Source organism: Alosa alosa, chromosome 8, assembly GCF_017589495.1.
Source record: "Alosa alosa isolate M-15738 ecotype Scorff River chromosome 8, AALO_Geno_1.1, whole genome shotgun sequence".
NCBI lineage: Eukaryota > Metazoa > Chordata > Actinopteri > Clupeiformes > Clupeidae > Alosa > Alosa alosa.
This window is the reverse complement of record NC_063196.1, coordinates 700,528-719,288: the sequence shown is the minus strand read 5'-3', so window position 1 is coordinate 719,288 and position 18,761 is coordinate 700,528. Positions and strand designations below refer to the sequence as shown.

Sequence of the window (18,761 nt, the reverse complement as noted above, 5' to 3'; positions counted from 1 at the left end):
ATTATTTGTTTAATCAAATCAGTATAAATTCCTATTTAAATTACTTAATTGTTTTACAGAACCTCCTGCACCTAGTTGAGATCGCGTTGATTCTGCCTATTTCTGCTATGCAGTGTGAACGCGGTTTCTCAGCACAAAAGCGCATCAAGAGCACCTTAATGCCCTCTCTCTCACACACACACACACTGATATCCCCTCTCTCTCTCACACACACACATATGCACGTGCACAGACACACACACTGATATCCCATCTCGCTTACACACACTGATATGCCGGACTCATCCAATATGGCGGGCGCTGCATTACACACGCGAGCTTTACCTCTCTCGGTCCCAACCGCACGGTGTTTTGTCTGCTTTAAAAGTGTTTGTCCGAAAAGTTTTACGTGTTCGCTTCTCGCCTTACCACGCCGTACTACAAGTACAGCAGGCAGTTTTTAATTGACATCTGCAAAAGCAAGTTTTGCAGCCGCTCTGGACTTTGCAACAGAGACGCTAAAGGAACTCGGACTACTCCGCCTGCAACAACACCGGACTCGGCCTGCTACTCCTCCCCGAAAAGAAAGCGCCGGAAGCGGTGTGCGAGGAAGCAGAAGAGGGCAAGCTGAGGCGCGTCCAGGCCAGGCTAGCGGCCAACCCAACTCGCCCAGCCATACCATCCATTCTCCTGGCAAATGCGATCACTGGACAACAAAATGGATCACATAACGACTGCTGAGATCAACTAACCGACAGTAAGTAACTGCTGTGTGCTCGTCTTCACTGAGACTTGGTTAAATGACAACATTCGGACTCTGCTGTACAACTGGAGCAGCTAGCATGCTATCGAGCAGACAGGGCCATTGTAAAGGGAGGTAAATCAAGAGGAGGAGGAATCTGTGTTTACATCCGTGGACCTAATGGTGCCGGGACACTGTAGTAGTATGCAAACACTGCTCACCACTGGCAGAGTTTATGATCATAAAGTGCCGCCCTTTTACCTGCCAAGGAAATTATGCGATTCTGCTAGTCGCAGTATACATCCCGCCTACCAACAACAACAGCTTTATAAGAACGCTGCTCTTAGTGAACTCTACCAACAGACGGCACACCCACACTGGAGATTTTAACCATGCTGATCTTAAAACTGTACTTCCAAAGCTACACCAGCATGTTGATTTTCCAACAAGAGGAGATAACATCCTGGACCTGGTCTACACTACACACAAAGGAGCATACAAAGCCACCCCCTCCCCCACATTGGACTTTCAGACCATATCACTGTTATGCTAATGCCCGTGATACAGACAAAGGGTAAAAGCGAACAAACCGTTCGTAAGCAGGTAAAAGTGTGGCCTGAGGGAGCCTCCGATGCTCTTCAAGACTGCTTTGACACAACAGACTGGGAAATGTTTAAGCAGGCAGCCACTTACAACAACCAGACAGACATAGAGGAGTATACAGACACTGTAACCTCTTACATCACCAAGTGCATCGATGATGTGACCCACACAAAAAGACATCATCACTCGGGCTAACTGGAAGCCATGGCTGACAGGGGATGTCCTCAGGCTGCTGAGGGCCAGAGACAAAGCCTACAGAGCTGGGGATGAAGCTGGCATGAGAACAGCGAGCCAACCTGTCCCGTGGCATCAAGGGAAGCAAAAAGGAATACACTCACAAGATAACCACCCACTTCAAAGACAGCAGGAACGCGACAAAGCCTATGGCAGGGCATTCAGGCCTCACGGACCAAGCCGGCCACAGAGCTGTGAGAGCAACATCCCTCTGCTCAACAACCTGAACCGCTTCTTTGCTCGGGCTTTGAAGCACAAAACAGCACCTGCCCACAGAAGACCCATCCCCTCTACATGAGCAGCCCCTGTGCCTCTCTGCCGACAGCGTGAAGAGGACACTTGCTGCTATCAACACCCCGATATGGCAACAGGTCCAGACAACATCCCAGGTCGCGGCGCTGGAAGGACTGCGCGGGGGAGCTTACGGATGTCTTCACAGACATCTTTAACACTTCCCTGAAGCAAGCCATCGCCCCATCATGTTTCAAAGCTGCCACCATCATACCTGTGCCAAGAAAACTGCTCCATCCTGCTTCAATGACTACCGCCCTGTGGCACTGACACCCATCATCATGAAGTGCTTTGAGCGGCTTGTCATGTCACATATCAAAGCCACTCTCCCCCACCCTGACCCTTCCAGTTTGCATACCGAGCCAAGCGGTCTACAGAGGATGCAATCTGCTCTGCCTCCACCCAGCCCTCACCCACCTGGAAAAAAGAGACTCATATGTGAGATTGCTGTTTATAGACTTCAGTTCTGCATTCAACACCATAATACCAAAACAACTGCTACTGGACTTCCTCTGTCAGAGGCCCCAAGTAGTACGTGTTGGCAACAATACCTCAAGCAGCATCACACTGAGCACAGGGGCCCCCCAAGGCTACGTGCTCAGTCCGCTGCTCTTCACCCTGCTGACGATGACTGCACTGCAACCTACAGCAACAATCACATAGTGAAATTTGCTGACGACACAACTCTGGTGGGTCTCATCACCAAGGGCGGCCGAGACTCAATACAGGTTGGAGGTCGACCTTCTGACCACGTGGTGCAGGGACAACAACCTCCTGCTGAACGTCAGCAAGACCAAAGAGATTGTTGTTGACTTCCGGAGAGGTCACACCCAACACCTGCCACTGACCATCGATGGTGCTGTGGTGGAGAGAGCGAGCAGCACCAAATTCCTGGGGGTGCACATCAGTGAAGACCTCTCCTGGACCACCAACACTGCATCACTGGCTTAAGAGAGCTCAGCCGCCTGTACTTCCTAAGTGGAAACTCAGGCGAGCAAGTGCTCCACCAGCCATCATGACCACATTCTACCGAGGCACCATTGAGAGCATCCTCTCCAGCTGTATCGCTGTGTGGGGCGGAAGCTGCACTGAATACAACAGGAAAGCCCTGCAGCGCATAGTGAACACAGCTGGAAGGATTATTGGTGCTTCACTCCCCTCCCTGAAGGACATTTACACCACCCACCTCAATGCAGCATGCACCAAAATTGTGAGTGATGCAAGTCACCCCGGCTCACAATATGTTTGATCTACTGCCCTCTGGGAAGAGGTACAGAAGCCTGCGCCCCGCACTACCAGACTCACCAACAGCTTCATACACCAAGCTGTAAGGATGCTGAACTCTCTCCCTCCTCTCCCCCCTCCACCCTCAGCTACATAACATCCTGGACATTGGACCCAAAATGGCCGCCTGCACTACTCCACTTGCACACTTGTACACTTTACAACTTGTTGTTGTCGTCCTGAAAACACAACACTTCTGCTGCTCTTACATAACTTGCACCACTATGCCACTTTCTTTCTTACTTAGGTCAAACAGAACTACCCAAGCCTTTTATTGGCCTGACTTTGCACTAGTATTTTATTGACTGTCTATGCACAATTTCAACCAAATTTTGCTGCTCTTATTTTTTTCATTATTATATGTGCCCTCTTATTTACTTATTTACTTACTTTTTTGTTTACTTGAATGTTATGTTTGTCTGTGGACCTAAATTGGTAAAATATGTCTTGTCTTCACCGTGGGATAGTGAGAAACGTAATTTCGATCTCTTTGTATGTCTGGAACATGTGAAGAAATTAACAATAAAGCTGACTTTGACTTTAAGAAGTAGTTTGCATATATCTAACACTGAGGACCTAATTCGGATCAGCACAGAGGGACCCTCCCTGGAACGTTTTGATTCTACAAAATGTGCTGAAAATTGGCTGTCTGCTGTAAAGAGGTCAAGGCGACCAGGCTACAAAGCTTGGCCAAGCAACTCAGACATGATCTTCATTTCAGATTAAATGTGAAACATGCATAGGGCCTACATACAATCATAAATACGCAATGAAATCTACATGACAATAAAACAGAATTAAATGAAAATCTTTTGTTTGACAGTTTTGGTATGATGTTCTTAACCTTACAACGAGCATTGTAATATGGAATTGTTGAATAATTCTAATATTAATAGCAATAATAATAAATTTATACAAAAATGACTGTGCCCCCAAATATTTGTCTGTGCTCACCACAATGGGAGCAAAGGCCTATGCTGCACCCAAACTGTGGAACTCACTCACCTCACACATCCGCACTCTCCATCTCACAATACAAAACAGCTCTTAAAACCCACCATTTTAAGCTTATGGACTTTAATATGCCTTTTACAACAACTATGTTTTTTAATTTGTGTGCTGATTATCATATTTTTTTCACTGTGTTTACTTAGGGCCCTATGAAATCCGTTTTTATCATTTTCTGAATTCTGTTTTATTTTTTTCTCAAAATCCGTTTTTTTAGTCGTTTCGGATTTATCTTTTTATTTTTATTTTTTTAAACCTATAAAAGTTCAATGACCAATACAATTCAGCTATTTAAATATTTAGCAAAGCCAATCATTCAAAATTCTCCAACATTTAGCCAAACATTCAACAAATCTCTGTGCAAAAACAACAGATAGGACCCATATAACTTCAACTACATGGCCATAGCTAGGCTGCAAGTTTAGATCCCAATAAAAGGGTACTTTGTAACTTAAAAGTAGCATACTTTTTTGTAGATTCATGTTTCATTATGACAAGCAGCTTAAGCCGGGCGGTCATATAGGTTTAGTCAGATTTTTTTTTTTTTTTTTCTTTTCGCATGCCCAAATTTCCGTCAATGATTCCCGGGACACTGAAAGACCGGGTACACGAAACTTGGTGGACATGTAACCCCACATGGATAGCATGGAACCATCGATTTTTCGCTTTTTGATCTGTAGCCCCCGGCTGAATTGGACCCCCCAAAGGAGGGGCGAGACACAGTTTTCTGTGAATATCTCGAAACCGTAGGGTATAGGAGGGACCATTTTTTTTTGTATGTTGATCTCAAGGGGCCATGTCAACCCATTCCATAACCACTCATTTCATGTATAGCGCCACCTAGTTAAACACAAAAAAGTAAAAAATGAGGTGGTGTAATTGAAGGTATCTGTGACCTAACATAGTCAAAACTGCACGAAATTGGAAGTGTAGGATCATTATGACACCCTCTGTATGCACGCCAAGTTTTGTGGAATTCCGTTCATGGGGGCCACACAATAAATTAATTTATGTTACTATACACCAACTGGCCTGTAGGTGGCGGAGACAGTTTTCTGTGAATATCTCGAGAACCGCAGGGGCCTAGGAGGTCCATTTTTTTGTATGTTGGTCTTAAGGGGCATGTCAACCCATCCCATTACCACTTATTTCATGTATAGCCACCTAGTTAAAAATTAAAAAAAGCAAAAAATTAGGTGTTTTCATCTCTATATCTCTGGCTGACAAGGTCAAAACTGCACGAAATTAAAAGTGTAGGATCATTATGACACCCTCTGAATGCATGCCAAGTTTTGTGTACTTTCGTTCATGGGGGCCTTACAATAAAATAATTTATGTGTACATTTAGTGATGTACACCCAACAAGGATTCCCGGGACACTGAAAGACCGGGTACACAAAACTTGGTGAGCATGTACCCCCACATGGATAGCATGGAACCGTCATTTTCGTTTTCATCTGCAGCCCCCGCTGGACTGGACCCCGAAGGAGGGTAGGGCAGACACAGTTCTCTGTGAATCTTTTATGGTATGTTGGTCTCAAGGGCCCACATCAACCTGGCTCATAATCACTCATTTGTGATTTGCCCCGGTAAAAAATGAAAATCAGTAGGATTAAAAGAAAGCCAAAATAAATCTTCATCATCATCATCATGGCTGCATTTTCAGTATTGGCGAGAAGTAGACGTTTGTCCACTAGATGGCGGATCGTTGCAGTGAGGCGTAATTTTGTTGGAAGTTAAAAGTGGGTTGGAAAAAACAATGGACGCTTCATACAAGGACTGTAATTTACCGCATTTAACATCTAATAAGGATGGGGACGATGTTCACATGAAGTGTAATTCCCATTTCTTCTTGAAGCCGAAATAAATCTGAGGATGTTTATCGGACATGCTTGGTTTTACTGCAGGTAACGTTAATCTTGTAATATCAATAAGGACCTAAGTAATGTTACCGTTAGCGTTGGTTGAGTGATGGAGGCATTTGATTTATTGCATTTGTAGAAAACTATAAATGCGGTTATACCAAGCTAATGTATAGCAGCACTGTTTGTATCTTTCGACTGTCATTTATTGCACGTGCTACAAAATCATTCTGTGCAATGGAAGATTTACCAACGTTAACCGGGTCTGATACAGTTTTGCCTATACATGCGTGAGACTGAGGCGCCTGTTTATTTTGTTTTAAGTCGCGTGCAGGGTGTGAGGGGAATCGATGTGCTTTGATTACAGCTTGGTAGTTGTAGTCTGTGAAATTAAAAAGCACGCGTGTGTGTGAAGTATCCAAACAATGACACCTTCATTTCATTATGGCTGCTTTAGCAAAACACCTTAAGCTACTGTGTAGTGGGTCCCATTTAGAAGTGGCTACTTCATTCGGCTTTCCTTGACTCATGGAGCTGCGTGAATGTTATTACAACTTTGCTTTCAACGATATGACAGTTTAAGTCCGCTTGATACTGTAAGGCGAAACCATTGGTTTCCAAAGGAGATTTTATTTGTGTCGCCAGCATAGCCTATTGACAATTTATGTTGTCAATAGGCCTACCTTATAATCCTACCTGTAGCTTAGGGAAGCTAACAACTTTCTATTAGGATCTAGTTTGTTAGTTACCGTTTTTGTCATAACTCCCTGATGCATTTTGCATTTAGAATAGCCAGAGCGTGTATATCTCAATCGGAAAATTAAACAATATCGGGTGCCTATGGACTAGGCTGGGTGAACCCAGCCTGATCTGCCCGCTATTTATTTTTGATTTCTTAAAAGATTGAGCTTGGTCTGATGAAAGCCAGACTAGCCATGGACCTCAGTTAAACAATGCAAGGGAACATGAATCAGCCTATATTTGCACTAACAATAACGGACAAAAGCTCTTCAACTTTGGCCCGTTAAAATGTGTATGAACAGTCTAGCGGCGATTTCATCAAGGCCCATTTGGACATGTCAGTTATTTGCACCACTGGTTAGATGTAAAACAGCATTTCGTTTCAGACTAGGCTACTGTTACTTAATTTGTGCATTAACAATAACGTTTCAGACTACTGTTACTTAATTTGTGCATTGACAATAAAGTATTACATGAACTAAAGATGACTAAAATCTTATGTAGAAGAAGAAACATTCACAAAAATCCATCCATCCAAAAATGACCTTTGTTTTTGATAGCTGTTGAAAACGGCATGGAACTGACAGAGATGTTTTTGTTTATAAATACATAAAAAATAAATAAATAACATTATGCTGATACCTTTTGCTTTTCCCAAATACAATGTAGTCTACAGTGTAAGTGACCTTTCATCAATCCAGTTGCAATGGATGAACTGTGATGAATTGCCCTACTTATGATTGTTTAGAGATTTTAAAGGTTTTATAACAATGCTACATCTTCTTTGGCTATTCTACAATCTATTCACCTTTTCAGCACCAGTAGGCTACTTTCTGTGCAGCCGCACACACACACTCAGGCATGCCAAACAAGCATACACAAAAGTTTCAAGAGTGGGGGATGGAGTAAAATATGGAGACAAATTGAAGTGTGATTTATTTTCGCGGAACGGATGTACAGGACTGAGCGGCGGTCATATTTTGTACCGCTATGCGGTACATCTAGTTTTCAATATGTGTCGCTTTCTAGAGCATTTAGCCTATCATCTTTAGCACACATCTCCATTGAAGTATGGCTACATGATGGTAACATGCTTAGTGTTGCGCTCTCTCGTCAGTGAGAATCTCTTGCAGCACTTTTTTAGAATGGTCAAGACCCACAGCAGGTGGGTCTTCATGTCTACTTGAGGCTACTGACAATCGCATCTGGGAATGGGACTGCTTGCAATGTTATGACATAGCGGTATGTCAGCTTCTGCACACATTGCAACAATCTTCCACAAACTCACGTCTTGCATCTACTGATTTTGTCATTGCCTTGTAGGCTGGAGGGATTTGCCTGCAGTGGATTTAGCTTTGTTCTTAAGTTGCCCTTTTGATTTCTATGGTGGCTACATGTGTATTTGCGAGTCAATTATGTGTTGACAAAACTTGCAAACTATAGTTGTTTTCAGACTCGTAGTAGTCAGGCCATCCTTAAAAATATTTTGGTTTGCCGTAACCCGACCGACCCTGTGAACTTAGGACTGACCCAAATATTTATTTTTTTCCCCATTTTAGTCCGACCAACTTGCATTAAGACCGACCAATTTTTTTTTTTACTCTTCAAACAACTAGGCTAATACAAATGTAATACTAAAATATAATTAATATTATTTTAAGTATTGTGAATATAAATTAGCTACAAACATACGTAGGTTCTTTCTTTTAAATAAAAACCTGTGGCGTCCTCTATGATTATGTTTACACCATTGGTTTACGCATGTCACACTATGGCCTACGTTCGCTTTGTTTCATTCACTGTCTATGGTTCGCGCTTGTCTGTAATGATGTCTGCGTGCGGCTGCATTAGGCCTGAAGAAAATGTTTGTGGTCACCGTTCAAAGTCATAGGCTACGGGTTCGGGCACCATAGTAATACATCTAAAAATCCATCAAATCATCTCGACACCGCTTTAACTTGGCAGGAAGTTAAAGGCTACTTCCCGTAGCCTGTGTGTGTTTTCTTCTCACACACACACGCAGCTTTTAACCTGCAGCTGTGTGCCGCACAGCAGCAAATAATAGGCTATGGAATTTAGTAAATTTAGGCCTACTATTGGGTTTAATGACATTTCCGAATTAAGCTACACAACCGATTGACAAACTTTTACATCTTGAGTTCCTTCTAGTTAACCATCCGGTTAGCTCACGAGTTATGTCTATCATGAATGTACATTTTGAACATTTATTTTATCTAATGACATAAAAAACATAATGAATTGCCTTGAATGAATATATCCTTGGATATGTGCACATGAGAATGAAAGCTAATTAAGCCTACTTTCACGTTTTTCTTAAAGTGACAGGCACTCAATTAGCTCTAAACACCACCATTGTAATGACATTAAGACAAGTGTAATAGTTTTAAAAAAGTATTCGAATTACTAAATATTTTTAGCTATTAGTATTTATGCAGATCATAAAATACTATAAATTACTAACAAAATATATAGTTTATGAATCCCAAAATATGAAATAGAAACATATGACAAGCCGCCATTTTCTGTGTGTGTGTGGAGGGTCGAGCAGAGACTTGGATCGCCACTGATCATACAGTATTCAATATTACTGATGGCGTCAAGGTGGTGGGTGCACCAAATCAAATCATTCCCAGTCCATGCTCTGACAACAGCTCAGACATGAAATGTATGGCACCTACATTTTGTTCTGGTGCACCTAAATAAAAAGGTTAGGCGCACCAGTGCAACCAATGCAAAGAGTTAGCCTGAAGCCCTGCCTCTAGTCTAACGGTGACCGTGCCGACTGACCTCAAGGAGACCACTAGAGTTTTGGTGGAGGAAACTCAAACAATTGAGGACGTGCTACAGTTTGACCGTCAAATCAAAGTGGTGGCACGGGTTGAAGACCCAGTCAGTGACATCACAATATGCAAATTTGTTTAAATTCATACCTACGTAATCACCATGACCAAAATTGTACTTTTTTTTTTCTTTGAATCTTGAAAAAAACCTACTGACCCATTTTTTTTATTTTTTTGGCTGTTACTGCAAACAAAAATATTTTTAAGGATGGCCTCATTGGAGTATTGTTCAGCCCTGTTATCTAGCAGTCAAGCAGTTTAGTGTTTTGCCACCGTTGTCGGGAGCCACTGATTGCTTATTTCTTTGTCACACACCAATCAACAAACTCAACGCACGTGAACATTCGAGATATGATTACTAGGCTACGCAACACGTTTTTAACAATGTCTTTCGGCCACGGTTTAGGCATAGACCTTCTTATATGCTTTTTGTTTTAAAGTGAACTGAAATAAAAGTAAAAAAATGTCTGTTTATTTAATGTATCAACAGAATATCTGCAAATTCCGTGCAATTACGTGTTTGTAAGAGAAATCCGTTTTCATGTGTAGATTCTGTGATTCCATCCACATTTTCCGCAACGCGGAAATCATAGCGCCCTAGTTTACTCCGTAAAGCGAACTTAGGTGCTTTGAAAGGCGTTGTGTAACAAATGAAATGTGTTATTATTATACATTATAAATTCACAACCAAATCATTCATAATTACTCCCTCCTCCTTGTTTAGAGCTGTAACTGTAACTGCACTGATCAAGCAATTAGTTGTAAGCAGTCATATTTTGTACATCACCTTGACAAAATTGTCAGGGAAGAGTCCTTTCTTCCCATTGAGTTCTCCTTCCATCCATCCTTCTTCCTCCACTCTGCGCACATTTTTTATCACATCCCCAGGCCTCAGTGTCAGCTCATCATCATGTCCTGCCTCATACTCGTACTCCACCACAACTTCGACTGTAAAGAAATATAATGCTCAAAAATGTCAGCCTTCACGCATGCGACCAAAAATGGACATAGCCAAACACGCAAGAGAGGCCTAGGCTACATTTTGAATAGACTACCCATCTTTAATATCAGACATTTCTCTAAATTTGACCCAATGTGTTCCTGAAAATGCAAACAGAATCTTTAACAGTACAGGGAAGCAAACACACGTGTGGTGAAAAAAGAGACAGAAAAAAATGACAGACATCACAGTTGTAAATGGTAATGTTTATTTACTCCTTGGTTCATGTCAGTCAGTATGAATTAACATTTAAAACATGTGAAATTACATATATTTTGATATACAAGTCACATCTGACTATAAGTCGCAGGACCAGCCAAACTATAAAAAAGTGTGACATATAGTCTGGAAAATATGGTATAAAGCACTCAATCAGTGTGCTTTTTTTCCCTTTTCAAAATGTACGTTACTAGACTGTAATTTGCATGGACTAATAGAAGTGGGTGGTTGACTTTTTAGGTCAGAAAAAAAAATTTGAAAAATAAATTCAGATATTTGGTCTTTTAGATTTTGTATTAGAATGCATATTTATTCACTAATTTGTTGTGTTAGTAACTATATTTGTCTATAGTTTATATTTGTAGGCAACTCTTTAAAGGGAAACTTGGCAAGATTAGCTTTATTTCCCCCTCTACTGGAGAAATTGTGCATTATGCTATTTCAAACTGTGGAAAAAGGTAACGATAAGGTAACGAGTTCTGCAGAACAATGTGGGTGTTACAAGGTAAGAAACACGATTTAAAAGAGTTTCTTGTCTCTCACTTCTCTTTCCAGGTCGGTAATCTCAATGTTGCAAGATTGGTTTTCCACCTGGGGACGCTAGGGGCTGCGGGGAAAGTCACCATTTTCACCGGAACAGGTCATTTAACCATTCAAATGATTTCTAAACTATTTCTCGTTGAAATAGTTGCCAAGTTCCCCTTTAATGTGGTGTGTAGGGCTAATTGAGTACACATTGGTGGTGTGTAGGCCTAAGTGTAATTGAGTGCCAGTCACTATAAGAAATATGTGAGTAATTACTGTAGCCTTCAGTCTCACGGTTTTAGGCTAGTGAATAATAGTTGCACATAGCACAGAAGGATATGTGGATGCAATTCATTATGTTTTCTATGTCATTAGATAAAATAAATGTTAAAAACTAACAAGTTGAAGAGATAAGTGTCTTGCAATGTTCACTAATGATTTTAGTGAGCACTAATGACGAATGAGACTTGACCGGAGCTAGGATTAGTTAGCAAGGAGCTCTCTCCAGATGTAAAAGGTTGCAAAGGTTGCACAGTCTATTTCTAAATGACATTAAACCCAATAGTAGATCTAAATCCCATAGCCTAGGTAGGTTAGCAACACAAACTTGAGAGGTGCAAGTGAGCAAATCAACTTGATATTAGCCTATTATTATGTGTTACCACAGAATCTGGATCTTTGGTCTGGATGATCCTACATGGTCATAGCTGTGTACTTATCTCAGTAAGGAAAATAAATCAAGAGCCTATGTGGAGTACAAATATGTCTTCTGAAGGCCTAAACAGAGCCCAGCCAAAAACTCCAATAAAATTTTGATCAACTTTGAGGGCCAGCTATGACCATGTAGGATCATCCAGACCAAATGTGACGATTTTGCTACATACGATTCCTATTTATGTACCAGCATGCAACATTTGAGCCTCCTACATGGTTTAGTTCTTGCACTGTGGGCTTGTGAACTTTGACAAAAAAAAGCTACCCTGTTTTTTATGTGAGTATCATAATCTTCTATCATTACTTCATCAAGATCTACAGCATTTCCTTGTGCAAATGTAACACACCACACAAACTCACCACTATATCACACCACATAACAATCTGTTAAGACAAAAATGTGTAATATATGTATTTCACAAAAAACAACAGAGAGTTTAAGACAGGTATATCACGTGAAGGTTCACTGTTAAAAATCCCAACTGTGTACAGAATGCCACCAAATATTGTATAGCCCTTGGGTTCACTGGGTTTTTCTCTTCTTGAAGGTGGGCTTCAATCTGAATGTTTGTTGTTCCCCTTTTAGTTTATTCTCTTCATATCTGTCAAAAGACAAATTCAAAAATATTTCAGATATATAAAAACATATCCTGCATTAGATTAGATTGTTGCAATTACTTATAATAGTGATAACAGCATTAATATTACTGCTGTCTTTAACACCAGGATTTATTTTCTTAGACTACTGACATTCAGAATGTCAAATATGTAGCTTTTGCATCCAAGGCGTAGTGTGAGTGAGGGTGTGTGGGGGTGATTTCTGTGTTTTATATGATTCACCATACATGTAATAGGTGCACATCTTAAATAATAAATGTTAAAGATATTACATATGTCAAAAATATATATATATATATATATATATATATATATATATATATATATATATATATATATATATATATATATATATATATATATATATAAAACATTTATGTAGGTAAAAGCATTTTATATCATATGTAGTATGTGAAAAATAAATCATATGGTTTGTCGAGAAAACTTGGTCACACAATATGATATGGGGTCACACCATATGAGGTTTCATGCACTTAGCAGAACAATGAGTCTTGTGGCTACAGTGGGCAGTGCTTCGACTTGGCCAGCTTCACGCTGGTCCCGCTACAGGATCACGCGGTATCACGCGACTTTAATTTGTATTTTTCCAGTGAGACGCTGCAACAACCCAAACAACCGGTAGATGGCTCAAGTGAGCAGGGTGTCTCGTAAAAAGAAATGGAGCCTGGAAAACCCTACACAGACTTCACTACAGACTTTAGCAGACTGGTTTAGAAATAATGTAATAGCCAGAAATATGCCTGCCCTGCCCTAATAAAGAAATATTTGGTTAACTGCGAATGAATCCCGTTTGCAGCCGTAGAGACGCAGGACAAATTAAACATTCTGTTTTTCTCTGAGTGCAACGATGATAGACAGACATCATTTGGACAAAACATGGAGCATATTAACCTCCGTTGCTCAGCCAAATGCCTTCCTGTTACGCCCTGGTATCAATGGAGTTACAAGTTTATAAACGATTTTTGATGGTCACAAGTTTACTTCATTAGCGGTTTATTTTTTGGATTATTAAAGAGTGTTTTTCATTTAAAGGTTTGACTTCGCGGCTTATTCAGTAGAGCATTTAGTGCTCTCCCCAATCCCAGTCGTTCACATTGCATGTTTGTTTGTAATGGATGCAACCGCAGATAGGCTATGCGCTTGACAATGAGTTGTTAACAGAACCAAGACATATAGCCCAGCAGCAATCTAGGGACTGGTCGTTATTTATTGAAGGGGCCACCGGAGGAATTTTGAGTGCTTCAGTTGGAAGTTGCATGACCCTCTCTTGCCTGCTAGAAATTGTTCAATGACCCTCCGACAGAATTGTTAAAAAGACATGACCCTCCCTGCCAATTGTCTTCCCACCGCCACAGCCACACACTTTGTGATAACGTTCTTAAATCAATCTTTCCCCGTGGAGCTTGCATGCTACCAGTCCTTCCTTTTCAAATGTGTTGCCTGTTTGCACAATTTCACAAATACTCATATGTGATTAATAGTATGACAAATAATCCCTGTGCACGGGACCAAAAACAATGCATGCCAACTTTTTCCGTGGTTTATCAATGAGATTTTAACTTTCCCCCCGCTGTCTTGCCGCTTTTAATGTTTTCCGTGAGAATATCCATATTTTAATACTCTCACAACAGCCCTGCCATCGGGCCTGTCTCTGTGTTGCCCTGTTGCTACCCCTTGCACTTCCAACTTAAACAGATGTCTTCAAATCATCGTTTTCCTTTGCTTGAAGGCTTAACTTGGAGTGATGTTAACCTATTTAAGTTTAACGGCGCTGATTGTCGTGGAGAGCACGATTCATTACGCTTGCATGTTCGGCCTTATGTTCACGCGGCGCACCTGGCTACTCAGCTGCAAGAGAAATAATTTCCCCTGTTTGTATGTTCACTGCAGGTTGGCTGACCATAACTTACCAACTCTGCACTGTAGACTGGCTATTTATATTTTTCTGTGAAATAAGCAAATGTATTTGTTCAACTTTATGAAGCAGAATTACGATAGGGTACTTGGAACATAATACATTTGACAAAGGACAGATGAATGTTGCTAGTGACAAAATATTAACGCTCAGTGTTTTACGATGTCTTTGTCATGGGGAAGTGTTTTTCCCCATGCATTTATTCTAGGTTACTGTCAGTGACTGCCGTGGAGAGAAGCTGGTTCTGTGTTGTGTTGTGTTGCGCTAATTAATTTATTTTCATTGGGCATCCTGTGCCGTGTCGTCCAACTTCTTCTTCAGTTCTGACAAAGCCAAAATTACTCCTTTTGAAACAATGAGTGCAGGAAGCGCCGCTTGTATGGTTATATTGCTTGAGGGGGTCACAAGCAGCTTTCAGCCATAAGGCTACTTTGAGAACATTTCAATTCACCCGACACTAATATTCAAAATGTTGAAAACTATTTCGCATAGCCTATAAAGCAGTTTAATTAAATGGAATGTTAGTTGTAAACAAACGAAGCTACTTGGTGAGGCTTGGCCTCACAGATGCGCCTCGTGCCTTAGATGGCAGGAAAAATCTTCAACGATAGGCCTATTAACTAACCACCCGATTCACGTTGGCTGGGGAATGGGGCCATCAGACAATTGTGCCCAGTTAATCCCGCCCTTCCCCCAAAAAAATCACACCTTCCCACCTCTGACAGCTTAAAAGAAGTCAAGAGGACTCCTTACTCACAGACCTATTCACAAACCCGCGGTTTTGAAATCCTATGCAGCTACAGGAGCTTCCAATCAGCGAGGAAGCAATTTTGCATTGTAGGCATAACTAACATGCAATAACGCCAACAACAACCAAAACTAGGCTAATCATTGTCAACATGTAAATTAAATGTAACATTAGTGTGAATCAAATTAAAATGTTCTCTTTGCAAACGTAGGCATAGTAACAGAATAATTTAATAATGTTACAAAGATACTACATCAATCCCTGCATGTTTCATTGGGCTACTAGGCCATTTGTTTTGCCTTGATTCATTTAGGCTAGGCCTTTTATTCAGGGGTCAGATTCACAAAGAATTTTAAGGCTAAAAGTAGCTCCTAACTGGCTTAATTTAGGAGCAACTCCTAAAAATAATGGGCGGTCACTCCTAACTTTAGGACTCCTAATTTTTCACAAAAAGTAATTCACTTAAGCATTTTAGACCTAAATGTAGCACCTAAGTCTGGAACAGCTTAAGTCGAGAGGACTCCTAACTCACTAAGACCTATTCATAAACAGCTTTTTGTGGCATTTTACGCTATGATGTTTTGAAATAGCCTATGCTAACAGGAGCTTCCAATCTAGAAAGGAACAATTTTGCATTCATAAAAGGGATGCAATAACGCCACCAACAACAACCAAAACTACTCATTGTTAACATGTAAATGTAATGTAACGTTTCATTGTGAATCAAATTAAAATGTTCTCCTCTTTGCAAACGAGCCTAGGGATATGGTGACAGATTCATTTAATAATGTTGCAAAGGTAGGCTACTGCATCAATCCATAGGCCTGTTTCATTAGGCTACTAAGCTATTTGTTTTGCCTTACTCTTTATTAATTTAGGCTAGGCCTTTTATTCAGTTATTAATCATCTTCCGCCCCTTCGCACTACTTGTGTAGTGTGCACGATTCTCCCACCTGTCACCTGTCAGTCATCATCGGAAGAGAGGTGTTTGGAATTCCCCGCCTTTACAATAGTCAGCCAATCAAGGTGGTCACTTCAGTCAAGCTCGTGCATGAGTAATGACGCCATCCATAGCCACTAAAGACTCACCCTAGTTTAAGAGTTGTCTGAAAGGCTTTGTGAATAACTTTTAAGAGAAAACTCCAATCTAAAATCTTGTGCTTGAAGTCGCGATTTAGGAGTAGCCTACTCCTAGTAGTAAGATAAAAGCCTTTGTGAATAGCCCACGCCCCAGTTATTCATCATCTTCCGCCCTTGTGTAGCGACGATTCTGAGACCTGTCACTAATCATCGTAAGGGAGGTGTTTGGAATCATGCCCGTTACAATCATCAGCCAATCAAGGTGGTCACGCTTGCCCATTTACCCAAATTAATGGTTGAATATTACTGATGACCATTGTTATTTAAGAACATGCAGTGTGCGTAGGGTACCAAAACATCTTGCTCGTAAAAAAGCATCATAACGCACATTCTGGCGGGTCTGTTATTTACTGTAGGCTGCGAAACCACATGCCTTTATTTTGGGCAAGCCTGCATTCATTCATTCATTCAACCTTTATTTATTCTCGAGGGTCATTGAGGGAAGCCCTCATTTAAAATGAAGCGAAATTACAGAAGCGAAGCAAAGCTCCACAAACAAGACAACCTTCTGTTGAAGAATTTTATATAAAGCCAGCGCTGACAGTAATCCTCCTGCCCCTGATAGGCCTACCACAGCTGTGGATAGTGTGGAGTGTTCAAGTAATAACACAATCCAATGTGTGTCTCAATTGTCCCCCTCTGACCACCTCACACATTTCTCTAGATTTTGCAATGAACTTACATGACACAATGCCATAAAATATGCCAGTTTTAGGGCACAGAATAATGTTTGTAATGATACCAGGTAGGCCAGGTATTGTCGAAGGTGCATGGTGAAGTGAAATTTTTACTTTGGAAAACAAACATTTGCCGATATCATCGCCCGATCATCAGAATATTGCAACAGATTCTGTGTTCTGGACTGTAGGTAACTTGTTAAGCCAGTGGTTCTCAAACTTTTATTTCATTCCCCACTTTGATCAAGGGGCATGACTGATGATAGTGGAGATAACGGTTATCCCGGAGGTTTTTGCAAGTCAGCATCTTCGACGGTAGTCTATTAAAAAAATATATCGCTGATGTCCCAAACGGAGAGCCATACTTTTTTTTGTTTTTAACGATCTCTATGCTACTCACAAAAAATGTAGGCATGGGGACATGATGAAGTAGGTTATCCAACTGTCGTGGTGTTAAATTATTGTGATTACGAGCCAGTGGTTTTCAAACATTATGCGGACTCGACATCTAACTAAATGCAACAGGCTCATATCGCCCCTCGTGATTCGCAGAAAATGAGGACCAGTGTTTTGTCAAATTGCAAATAGCTATTCGTTTTAACTATTTTTTTACAAAAAAGCACTTCATACTATCTTAATCTTGGAATATGGGGAGGGAAGTGGCGGCCTGCAGTCAGCCAAATATGAATGTAATTCATGCATAAAGCAGATGTAATTGTTTATTGTACAGAAAAATAAAAATGACATGTCAAGCAGTCAATTGTCTACATTGCAGTCAAGAAGTAGGGCAAATTAATTTACTTAAACCAAAACGTGGGTCATAGTTGTCTAAGCCTCTATTATGCAGAGCCTGTTAAAAACGCCGCCAGATAGTATTAAATCGGCAACAACATTGTTTTCTGCAGAAGCCTACCCAAGGCTACAGATTAATTCTGAACAGTTATTTCTCTACTGGCTCAATTATCACACCACTGTTTTGATTTTATGAAGGCGTTAACCCCAACACTGACAATAATGTAGACAGCAAATTTCGATTTTCGTGTAGTCAAGCCTTAAGCCATACCCAAGTAGCCTAAATCGAGGTAATGTTTAATTATGCATGATTTATTTTGTTATTGATTTCGTAGGCTGGGATTACTCTCGGCAACAATTATGTAAGGGACGGCAGGCAGAGCGATGTACAGTGGCTGAAAGTGGTCCTAAAGCTTCCGCGAGCTTCACGCCGCTGCACGCGCACGAATGAAGTGGTCATTTGAAAGCGATGCCCACTGTACGGTCAGTGACTGACGCGAGAAGCTGGTTCTGTGTTGTGTTCATTTCAGTGACTGACGCGAGAGAAGTGGGGTCTGTGTTGTGTTGCGTTAATTTATTTCCATTGGGTGTGCCCTGCCACAGCATAGAGACTGGCTTGTCTAATCCAAAAATGGAAATAACAGGTCTTTGAATTGACACGCGAAATTAGACTGTTCTATAGGCTATAGCCTATAGTTAAAAGTTGAATGGGCAGACTTGTTGTAACAGAGGTAGCCTAAATATCGTAGCAAATAGCCTATGACACAGCTTTTAAAACATTTATTTT

The 18,761-nt window shown here is 40.9% G+C and overlaps 1 protein-coding gene across 1 annotated transcript in view; it reads right to left on the bottom strand.

The window, feature by feature from the left end:
* The window catches only part of LOC125299016 (CD2-associated protein), a 157,421-nt gene that overhangs the window by 126,198 nt on the left and 12,462 nt on the right, over window positions 1–18,761 (bottom strand). Inside the window, exon 2 of the mRNA XM_048250056.1 lies at window positions 10,393–10,553. Within this exon, the coding sequence (XP_048106013.1) occupies window positions 10,393–10,553 (161 nt within the window). The remainder of the gene's footprint in view (window positions 1–10,392; window positions 10,554–18,761) is intronic.